Here is an 11,342-nt window from a genome sequence, read left to right on the forward strand (position 1 = left end):
TGCAAGTTCAACTCGAAGCGAGTCGAGTGGATCTTAGCATCTCGACCCGGAAACTACCGCGAAAGCGAGCGAGGGTTGAAAGATGCTTGTTTCCGGTAGCACGTGCACGCATGGTGGTCGCGGCGCTTCTCATCGTCCGCAAGAGATGATGCGATTCAGCCACATGCAACTTCGGGCATACGGCCACCTTCGGTGAGCGCGATCCGACCTGGTCGCGACATTGTGAGCTCTCGGATTATTAATTCTGATAGCAACTTATCCGCCGATATCGTGGTAATAAGTATACTTAAATATAAAGGGCATTCCCAGTTGAATGCGTGTCCGGGACACTTCAATCGCAAATATCATCTATAGCTGTAAAGAAGCAAACATTTGATATATCCAGCGCGTGATGAAAGTGGTGTGCCAGCACTGCGCTGGCTTGGACGAACCGAGCGGAGAGAATTTCATCAGCGCATCACCGTTCATGGATTTCGCAAACACTGACTGTGCTAGGGAAGATCCTTGATCCAAAACGGCGATCGTAGAACTTTATTGGAGCGTTCAAGCGCTAAACCGGGAAACCTAAAGTGCACGGTGCATTCTGTGGTGCAACTGGGACGGCAGAGTTGCTCCCACGAATCCGGGATGTAGGAAGGGACACCACGAACCGACTGGAAGTTGGTTCGCAGCAGCTGACCCAATGCTGCGATGCACGGCAGGAAAACACGATTCGATGAATTCAAAGACTCCGGCAACGTTTCGAGTAATTAAGACGAGCGCCCTTTGAAACGCAAGGAGGAGAAAAAGGAGTCGAAAAACGAGCGGGAAAATTGGGTCACGGAAGGAGGGTTGAACTTTTCAAGCAGGAAGAGCTATGAATCGGAGGAAATCGGAGGATTTCGGGAAAAATTCGGGGAAATCGAATGCTGGAAAATTCACGAGCCGTTTACAGCGGGCAAGGAGCGGGGTGCAAATAATGCTCTTTACAATATTTTCGAACGCGATCCTCGGAACGTGGACGCGCGAAAATCCGGCAACTAAGAGTCGATTTGCTGGCCGGGTTGTTCACTTAAAAACTGATGCAGGAAATTTATGCGAATTGTTGGAGTTGTCGCGAGTAAATACGGGCCTCCTCTCCCTTTGCAGCTAGAGGGAGTAGCGGATCGAGCTACCTGCACGATCCATTGGTTTTGCCCGCGCGTTACCGTGTGCGCGACCGTGTATATTCTCGCGTAGATTAGGTTTCGCTCGACACGGGGCGCTAATGAACGAGAAGGTGTCGTTTGCACGGAAACCGGAGGGGTCGAAATTTTCGAATTTGTGTTTACGCCCCGAGGCTAACCAACCCCTTGCCCTCCGTCCTTCACCCTTCGCCCTCGACGTTTCCACCGCGCTCGCCAGTATTTGCCGTTGCACCGAGCAAATGAACGCGTAAATACACCGCTCGTAAATACGCGCGAGATTTATTCGCCGCGCTTTCTCCCCTTCGATTTTTGTACTCCCCTCCCCCCCTGAAATCGGCTATTCGTTTGGACGAGAGATGCAATAACCGCTCTTCATTTACACCCGCGTCGGTATCTCTTGCACGACTCGATATAATCGGTTGGGTTGCTATATTTTACGTTTCGCTACTCTGCCGAATACTGCAACATTATAATATTTATGGGATGCAATTTTTGCCACGTGAACCGGGCAGTTCGATTCGAGCGAAAAGTTCCCATGAAGAGAATACGTACGGCAACATCTATTCCAGTGCCCTCCTGTCGGTCTCAGAGGAGGGGAAGACAAAGAATCGCACGTAGGCGCGAAATAAGAATAGCAAAGACGATGGGTGGAAAGAAGCGTGGGAGGAAATACAGGAGGAGCGTAAAGAGAACTCGGGCAGCACAGCGAGCTGCGCCCGAATATTACTCGAGCGACGCAACGTGTAGCCGAGATAATTTTCTCAGTCACGTACAGATAGGTATGTTTTGGTTGGTAATATCAGCCCTTCGTGCCGCCAGCTGCAACCTCTATTCACGGCTCCGTTTTCTCTGCAGGCTTTTTGTTTGCCGAAATGTCGCGTCGCCGCGTCGCGCCCCCGTGTCGGTGACTTCTGTCGGAGAGGAGGAAAAGTGCTCCGAGTTAGAGGATTCCGACTCGTTACGAGAAACCAGACACCAGGAACCGTATCAGCTTTCCCAAAATCCTGATTTCTCCGTTTTCCGAGTGCACGCTAGTGTCTGCATGGTGATCCCAAAACGGTGCCTCTCTCTCTCAACGACTAGCGACGAAGAAAAAGGAACGACTGCATTGGTCTCGCAACTGCTTCGCTTAATTGGACGACACCGCGCGACGCGTCAGCTACGCGGTGACTTTAATTAGAGATTATTACCAATCGAGCTGTACAACAGAGAGTGCTCTGATCGTAAGAAACGCTTTACCGTCCTCGTTTCGCCTGCCGTCATTGGCCTACTTCCTGGTCTATGCGCATGTGTACATACCTAGATTTCTTCGAGTTGCTTTACCTTGTTCTCACTTAACTTTTTTCCACGGTATTCGGATGTCGTTGAATACGAACCAGTAAGTACGTCCACCGCGGAGCCTGCTAATCGATTGGAAACCATAATTGGAAGCTGCCACCGTACGTGAAACAATTAATTAGACCTTAATTAGCGCTCGGCCCAGTTTCAAAGAGAGCCCCCCCCGCCGGTGACAGTATGTATATATGTAGGTTCCAGAGGAAGCTGGGACTTCGTCATCGTATTACCCTCGAAAACTCGTCGAAGAGATAAAGGGACAGGTTTCGTCCGTCCTGTTTAATCCCTTCCCCGATGCTGACGAGACCTTATCGCCATGTAATTATCTCCACCCCATGTAAAATACGATACGGCTAATTCCCCTCGATAAAGTTAATTACCCTCGTCTGCCCAGAACTCGCGTTCATCGAGTCATGCTCGAGATAGGCACAAAAGGATTCGATCCGGGAACTTGTACAATACATATGTATATAGAGGGCGTGGGACGTGCAGTACAGCTTTTTATACTTATGGAAGTTGCAAAGATGGCGAGCACACGACCGATAAGATAAAGAGAAATATTCAGTTCTGTTATCGTAAGCCGGAGCATCGGCTTTCATCCTGCTAACGACGCGACGCCGCTACAAAAGAGCCGTGACCATCGCCCCGATAATCGCGGTGAAGTTTCCTCTACTTCCGCTACGCTTCCGACCGAACAGGGCGGACTTCTCGTCTGCTATCTCGCGGGCAGATGAAAAAGAATCCATACTGCCCACGGAGAAGAGGGAAAAACGTGATCAGAGAGAAAGAGGGAGACAGAGAGAGGGGCGAGAGGGAGAGAGAACCAACCGCCACGTACATCCCAGCCGAACTCTCCCGCCGCGTCGCGTCAGCGTCCCTCTGAAAATCCGTTTGAACCGATCGATCGTGACTGTGAACCGATACTTTGTCGATGCGCCTCCCTCGGGATCCTTCGCGCGAGAACTAATCACGGAGCGAAAGCATCGGTGCGCGGCATTCGCGACACCGTCGGATTTCCGCTTTTCAACATTCCGTCGGACGATATTGGCCAAGTCTTTTTTTCGCGCTTCACCGCCTTTTTTGCGGCATCGGAGTGTTCCTCTGTACCTGCGAATCTGAATCAATTCGTCAGCCGAGACCCGATTAGAAATTGTCCGGCGTGGATTCCGCTGTAGAAGCGGAAGTTGCGAGGTAGGTAATTGAAGGAGGGGACAGCTTGATCAGCAGCGGATTACCGATTCGAGTTTCCTGGTCGAAAATTATAGGGCACGGTGAAATTCTGCTTAGCGATTAGTCGGTTTATCTCTGCCGGTTATTATCCGGCGCGGCGGTATTACCGGATAATTTAGGTGTGCTTTGTTCCCGCGGGAATGCGCGAAGTTCAACGCTGAGCTCACCTTCGAGCCAAACGGCTGGACCAATTCCGTCGCGTCGGCGTCGATTCAAATTTCGAAAGTGATGATGAGGCAAGATCGCGCCCGAGTCGAGGCAGTTCCAAGCGACTGCTTCCTCGACGTTTCGCGTCGTTCTGCGAACCGCGTGCTCGGGAACAGCTGCAGACTTATTATGAACGTTGAAAGAAACGTGAGCAAGCTAGCGCAAAAGCTCGCGAAGAACGGGAAATTATTCTACGATCGATTAAGCGCGAAACTATCCGCGAACGCGCGAGAGTGTTTCTCATCCAGACCACGTCGTACGTGTGTTGCAGCTACGAGAGTATACCTTAACCGAAACGTATCACGAGGACGACGTTGAAGTGGAGTTCGTCAGCAACGACAATCTACTAGCGAGCAGACCTACCCCCAGGGGGATCGATCCGAACAGGGACTTGAACGAGGCTATCGCCGAAGAACGGAAGGAAATGGACCCTCAGAGATACAGGTATGTTCCTTGCGTTCGCTTATTTATTCCTGTCGAATTTCTCCTGGCCAAGGAAAGCGTGATATGAACTTAAAATAACCTAGAAATTGCGAAAATAGTAACCGATGTGTGAAAAAAGGTCCCCTTCTAAAACGAGATCCGAACATCTTGCCCGAGTAACCCCGTTCCATTCGTTTCGAGACAATGGGAAATGCGGAGCTGGAAAAAATAGGTCCCGCGCCGGAAACGCTTGCCAGGGAAGCTTGGACGATAACCAGGAAGACGCATTGAATGGGCGCTCGCGCATAAAGGACATCCGGCGGGCCTGGCGGGCTGAAAACCGCGCGACACTGTCCAGACGTATCGCGAAAAACAGGCTGTGGAAATAGGACATCATCGAGAGCACACAGACTGAAAAGATATTTTTCCTTGGCCACTCGAAACGAGTCGCTCACGGAGAATCGATCCGACGTACGTTTATTTAATTAAAGAAATGCAACTTTATTCGCCTCGACTGTTCATCAGGAACACGGGGTGTTTCTAAATTTTTCACGAAGGTGTCAACGACGGGTACCGGAAGCACTGGAAACTCGGAATTTACCGTTGTCAGCCGTTGGACAGGAATTTATGCCCCGACAAGCATTTGCATTTTAAAACCGCCCATCCGCCGGCTAACCGATCGCAGTAATGAGCAATCCGAATTGCAAATTCAATATAATAACGTATTTTCGTAAATATCTTTTCAGTTACTCGCGCGTACTTGACGTTCCTCTAAATTCATTCCCGTTTACGTGACAAACGCGACTGGTAAATGTGCATATTTGCCTACATAGCTATTCCTTTGGAATCGGTGTTAAAATCCTGTTGAAAACTTCCGGCCGGATTATTGGCCGGGCACGGGCTGGATTTATTTCGTCGGATGATCCATGAAGAAAGGCCGACTTTCGCGCAGCATTCTCGGCGTTTTCGGCTGCTTCACGCCGAATCGGAAACAAACGCGGTCACGCGAAGCGCTTCGGCTCATGGTTGTTTCCGCAAATTCAATCTGCACGGTTTAAACGATTTTCTGCGACAAAAGGACAAAAGTGGTGTTACGCCGCCGTCTACGTGGAACTGTAACCATTAGCGAGCACAGTGGTAGAGAACGAACTATTTCAAGTTGCAAGCGTCTCTTCGGCTGGGCTCGTTCGAATCGGTTATTGTTCTTTTCAATCGCGAGTCCTATCCGTGCAAATGCACGACACTCCCTCGCCGCTCGCTGGGACGCGGTCGAGCACCCTTGACTCGCCTCTGTTCGCTTTTTGCAATTTCACGCGATTTGCATAACGTCAGAAGCGTATCGGACGGTAATTAGAAAATTAGCCAAGTCGGCGGCAAAGTTAATTGGAGATTCGTAGTTGAAGCAATTCCACTAGGGTTGAACGTTAAAATTTAAAAGCGGAGACCGCAAAAATGCCAAGTGTTTTCCTCTTCATTTGGTTGCAGCGTTTTCGCCGGGAAAAAAAACATGATTAAATCCTGGACGAAAGCGTAGTTTATTCCGTTGTTTTACGCAAAGTTTAAACCCCTCACCGCTAGCGCGGCGCCGGGGAACAGGGCCGTGAAAAGGAAGCGAAAAATAGTGTGGCCGGATCCGCATAAATGTAAATTACCGTGTAAGGCAAATAACGACGCCCAACAATGTTTAATATTAACGAGACCATTAATAATAAGGAGGACGTAAATGAGCTGCGCAAAGTAAACTTTTCCGTGATTCTCGTAATGGCTAGAGCGTGCGCGGGTTAACCGTTGCGCGCGAGCCTCTTCCTCTCAGGCTTCTCAGCTGAAACATTCGTTTCTACAATCATCAGAGACAGCGGCCTTTCGGTCGATCCTGAAACGCCTCGCGAGCAGCATCCCCTTTCGAGCTCGAGCTGGTGGAAAAAATAATAAGTAAGCCGCGAAATGAAATTAGCGAGAGACGAGGCACGGCTGGGGAGCCAATTGGAAAGTCTATCCTATCCCAACGGGAAGCAGATTTCGTCGGACGAAATTGAAATCATGCAAATGCGTAGGAAATAAATTAAGAAGCGCGCACGGGCTAGCGCGGGTCGGCAGTGATTCTCTGCTGCTCATCTCGGTGGAGAAGGAACGAGGTTGCCTCTCGCTGAAATTGCGCCTCTGCAGCACCGTCGATCTTGTTGCTTTCAGGTACTGGACAACGACAGGAAGCGGTCACGTGGTGACGGACCTACCGCGGGACAATAAAGCAGCGATCATAGACAGCATCGCGTCGTCGTACGCGTTCCAAAGGCCAAGGAACGGCGCGACACCAGCGCCGAACATCTCGAAAGTCGCGGCCAAAGTTGGCTGGCCATACTATCAGATATACAAGCAGATGGCCGAGGCACAAAAGGCTGAAATCTTCAAAGACATTCAGAGGAAGATGGCCAACACATCCGGTGGAAATAGTCTGGGCCATTCGTGGAATTCCACCGACATCACAAGCCAGCGTCAGCACAGGCTCAGGATGAAGCATCATAGACAGACGTCCAAAGGAAAACGCGTGAGAACACGTAAGTAGACTAAGTAGATTCGTTTCTCTTGGGCCGCACTCTGATTCGGAATCGTAGCCTCTGTCGACGCGCATTCCATTTCCAAAGATATTATTTCCTCATTCGGTTTACTCTGTGTGCACGCAGTATGCATAAGTAGCTCGCCTATTCAAACACTCGCTTCAGATCAAATTCACGTCCCATTCGCTAGCTATATCTGATACGTAAGTCTAGAGAATAGAGGACCAACAGAGAGCACGTTGGCTACCGGCTTAAAAGACAAGCGCACCACGACTACGATCGCTCCTTTTCTCTAATCACTCTCATTAAAGTGTACTTAAACCTAGGCCACAAGCCCGGTCAGATTGTTCTCGAAGACTATTCTCTCGTCTCGGGGAGGCTTGGGTTCAGCGGCGCGCTCGATTGAACGTCGATCGAGGCTCAATTAAGCTTCGCCTTTTAAATCCGGCTTACGTTTAACCAAGTCTGCTGTAGACCGAGTAAGAGTGCTCGTCGATTATTGCAGGTCCTCCAAGGGACTGCAAGGTCGGTGAATGGGGTCCGTGGAGCGCCTGCAGCCGTAGCTGCGGAGTCGGGGAGACCCAGAGGACGCGGAAGATAGCGATAAAGCCACGTCGCGGTGGATCCTCGTGTCCACCGTTGAAGGAAACCAAGTGGTGCGGCAGCGCGAGCCCCTGTTCCGACGGCAAATCTATCGTGCTCCACCGATCCGAGGCCATTTATCCGGAGATCGATCGGGAACGGGATCGGGATCGGGATCGGGGCCGGGAACGGGAGGGTTTGGCGAGCTCCGGCAGCGGGTCTCGCGCGTGAAAATACCTAGACGAACGCGGCGGATCGTCATTAGTGGTCCGCTAGAATGCGTCAATAATGTTATCGTAGTCGTAGAACCAACGATTTCGCGGGGGTGAAGACGCGACGCGACGCGACGCGCCGACGGACGAGCGTCGGGGCGATGTTGCTCGATCGGAGGGAGGATCGTCCAGCCGCGGCTGTTTGCACTTGGAAAGTTTCGTTGACGTTTCTCAGGCCTTTTTAGCCTTCTTAGCCTTTTTCAACCGCTGTATTGTAAGTGTGTGCAACGTTGGTATCGTTGATCGACTGTCGGAGACATTTCGAGATGATAATAGTGAGAAAAACGAGAGCCTCGTGGAATGAAATATTTTTAATATTCCTGATATGACGGCTGACTAATAGGCACAGACATATCGATCCTTGCGAGTTAGTCCGCAAATCTTCACCTACAAATCGAGTTTCTTTTGCACGTTAATCAACCCGAGCTCCCCGATAGCTAACCGATCCAATGCACCTCGATTCTGCGCATAACCAGCGGAACGTATGGACATTGGAAGAACGCAACGTCGAGCGCGTATCAGTTAAGGCAAATTCGGTGACTTTCGAGGGGCAGAGGCTTTCCAACGTGCTCACAATCGATCGCCTATCGACTCTGCGTTTCCTGCGCACGATATTTCCTGCAAACCCGAAAGAGCACAGGGAAAATTTCAACCTTTCCAATTATAATTCATCAAGCTGTTTATTTGCAAGAAATATTAAAGAAATTATCGCTAAAGAAGGGAAACTCGAAGGAGTAGGATCGACTCTGTGACTCCGCTGCCGCTGCCTGGTCGTCGATACGATCCATCAGATACGAGATGGAGCTCGGTTGGAGGTGGGTTCGAACGCAAAATTCCAGAAGAACTCGAGCCGGTTTACGGATTATCCCGCTCAGAGTGAAACCAATTCTTGAACGAGATCCCCGGAAACTCGAACACGAACACGAACGCCCCATTTTCCACCGAGCAATTCGGTCGTCCTCGAGAATATAAAAAAGAAGTAGGAGGCGAAGAAGAAGAAGAAGAAGAAGAAGAAGAAGGGGGAGAAGGAGAGGAGAAGCAACGGTGGTACAGAGTTCTCTGAAGGTCCGAAAACTCGCCGGCAATTCCCCGAGGCTAAAGCGTTGAACGCAATTAGTCCATTGGATTCGCACGGAGGAACACCGTCTCGCTCGTGTATATGTGTGCATGTATGTGCAGGTATGTATGATGTTATATTCGAGCATGTGTGCGTGCGTTGTACGCGTGACGAATGAAGAAGCCGATCGATGGAAAAGTTTCTCGGAAGGAATTCAAGAACGAGGTAGCTCGAGTGTCGATCGGCGCGGCGCGACACGGCGCCCTTAGAGGGACATTGTCGGTGTTGTCGGATATTTTTTGCCCAAAGCTAGCTTTAGATTTGTTCCCTGACTTTTGGGACTCGCGTTCGAGGCACGTATTCGAAAGTGGAACGCGCAAGTCGATTCCTATCTTCCTGTTTTCGCGGCTTCTAATTGATATCGCGGATCTCTGTTCCCGATTCTGTTAACCCTTGAGCCGAGTACAGTCTGCCCTCGTCGAAAGCAGATGCAAAATAATACCCATCGGCAACGCAGAATGCATTTGTTTGAAAAGGGCGACACGGTTAAGGGGTTAAAAGGAACTGTGCCTGCTGCACGATATCAGAATGATTTGAGTTTGCGAAACGGTACGTATCGACGCAGGAATGCAATTTTCCCGGTGCCTGTTTCGCCTCGTCGAATTCTCGCGTAAATCCACGCGATATCCACGCGAAATCCACGGAACAAAGGAGAAAAAGAGGGGGAAGAGCTTTCCCTCCGTAACGCCACGATGTTGGTTGTCATGGCGCGGTAGGGAAATTTTTACAAAAGATATCATCGGGTACGTCTTAGGTGAATGTATTATATCTTAGGCGTAAATTTAACGATAATAATTAACAACTAACGTTTAATCGTAACTCGTTAACGAATAGGCTCGTATTATAGCGCGCTCGGCTTTTGCCCTCCTCTCCCTGTAATATCATTTCGTAACGACTACCGTGATTAGCGTATCGAAGAATTAACCAACCCCCGCGTTACATACCATCTTCTGACGATCTTGAATACGAAAGGAGCCGATAAACATTGGATGCCGAGTCGATAAAAAGTACAAGAATATAGCGTAATCTCAGGTGAACGAAACTAATTCTGATGAAAACTAATCTTCATCCTGGATTGGGAAAAGCTGTGTTGGCAAAAGGACGGAAGAAACGAAAGACGTTTCGCGGAAGCGAACGGTCGCGAGCCCGGTTAATCCGTGGACCGGTGAAATTTCTCGGAGCACAATGCACACCAGCACCACCACCACCACCACCACCGTCGACGAAGGACTACAAGGGAAGGCCTTTCATTTCTACCAGGAAGAAGGACCAAGCCGTCGCAGTTTTAGCAGCATTAAGGATGAACGTTTTATAAACTAAACGCTCGAGGGGACTCTTTCGTAACGAAAGTTTCAACGACACGGAGGGAGAAAAGGAGAGTAGTAGCTGGACTTTGCCTAAGAAATAAAAGCGCGAGATAACAAGGAGGAGACTTTACCAAAGAAACGCTCGTGTAAATGTATATCTTATCCTTTCCACCTTTCCCCATTTCGATTTTCTCTTCCTGCCTTCTCTGTTCTTTCTTTATTCCTTCTACGCGTAAACACGTACATACACTCGTAGGTACATACGTACACTTGTTTCTCCCTTCTTCCTTGCGCGCAGAAAACGGTTCACGAGGGACAATGACAAATCAATGAGAGAGCGACGAAGGGAATGAAGGAGAATGATTCTGTACAAGTCACTGTGCATTCTAGCATCTAAGGAACTAGCCGATAGGACCTAACCGTTAAGCAAGGACATGTAGCAGTGTATAACACGTAAGTTTATATTACATAATAAAATCTGTCGATAAAATCCGTTCGAACAATATTTTTCACTTGTGACGTATGAATGGTATTCATGTAACAATAAAGTAGCTATTATTTCAGGATACGGCCTCGTACGATTTCATCTACCCCACTTGCCTGTCTATCCGCCTTCCGACGTCTTTCTTTTCACCATTATCTTAGTTCGTGGCAGATCCGTCGGCGCAAAACCCTCCAACCCCTACCATGGCTGCGATCATTGTTCCCCGAAAAAACCAACCAGCCAAATCTCGTGGGCAACGCTCTTTTTGTTAACGATCCCCGATCCCCGATCCCAGATCCCTGTCCGCGGCTTAGCCGGCGATATTAATAATCGTCCCAGCGGAGCAATCCCAAGCGGAGAGACTAGCCAGGCAGCGTTGGTTGTTATCACGCAACATTACCCGAAAATAAAGGACGTCGTGTTTGCTGGAAGAGAGGCGAGTACGAGGGACAGGTATAGGTGCAGGAATACAATACCTAGGGGGCGTACGATCTTGAAACCCCAGCTTCGCCAGATAAGAGGGTGGAAGCCACCCTTTGCTCGACCCCCGGCTCTCGGTTCTCGGCTCTTGAGGACGAACAAAGTGCAATGATGCTGCTCGGACGTTAAATCGCTTCCTCTGTTATCCGGAAATCCTTTTTAGCCGCGTGCCTACAGTTAATCG

At 49.6% G+C, this 11,342-nt stretch overlaps 1 protein-coding gene across 2 annotated transcripts in view; it reads left to right on the plus strand.

The window, feature by feature from the left end:
- Positions 1–10,760, plus strand: part of LOC143373667 (spondin-1) — a 91,701-nt gene extending 80,941 nt beyond the window's left edge. For both annotated transcript variants that reach the window (XM_076821123.1, XM_076821124.1), the window contains exons 5-7: positions 4,210–4,382; positions 6,552–6,916; positions 7,422–10,760. In XM_076821123.1, coding sequence (XP_076677238.1) covers positions 4,210–4,382; positions 6,552–6,916; positions 7,422–7,729 — 846 coding nt within the window. In that variant the 3' untranslated portion in view covers positions 7,730–10,760. The remainder of the gene's footprint in view (positions 1–4,209; positions 4,383–6,551; positions 6,917–7,421) is intronic.
- Positions 10,761–11,342: the final 582 nt, after the last annotated feature.

Source organism: Andrena cerasifolii, chromosome 10, assembly GCF_050908995.1.
Source record: "Andrena cerasifolii isolate SP2316 chromosome 10, iyAndCera1_principal, whole genome shotgun sequence".
NCBI classification, from domain to species: Eukaryota; Metazoa; Arthropoda; class Insecta; order Hymenoptera; family Andrenidae; genus Andrena; species Andrena cerasifolii.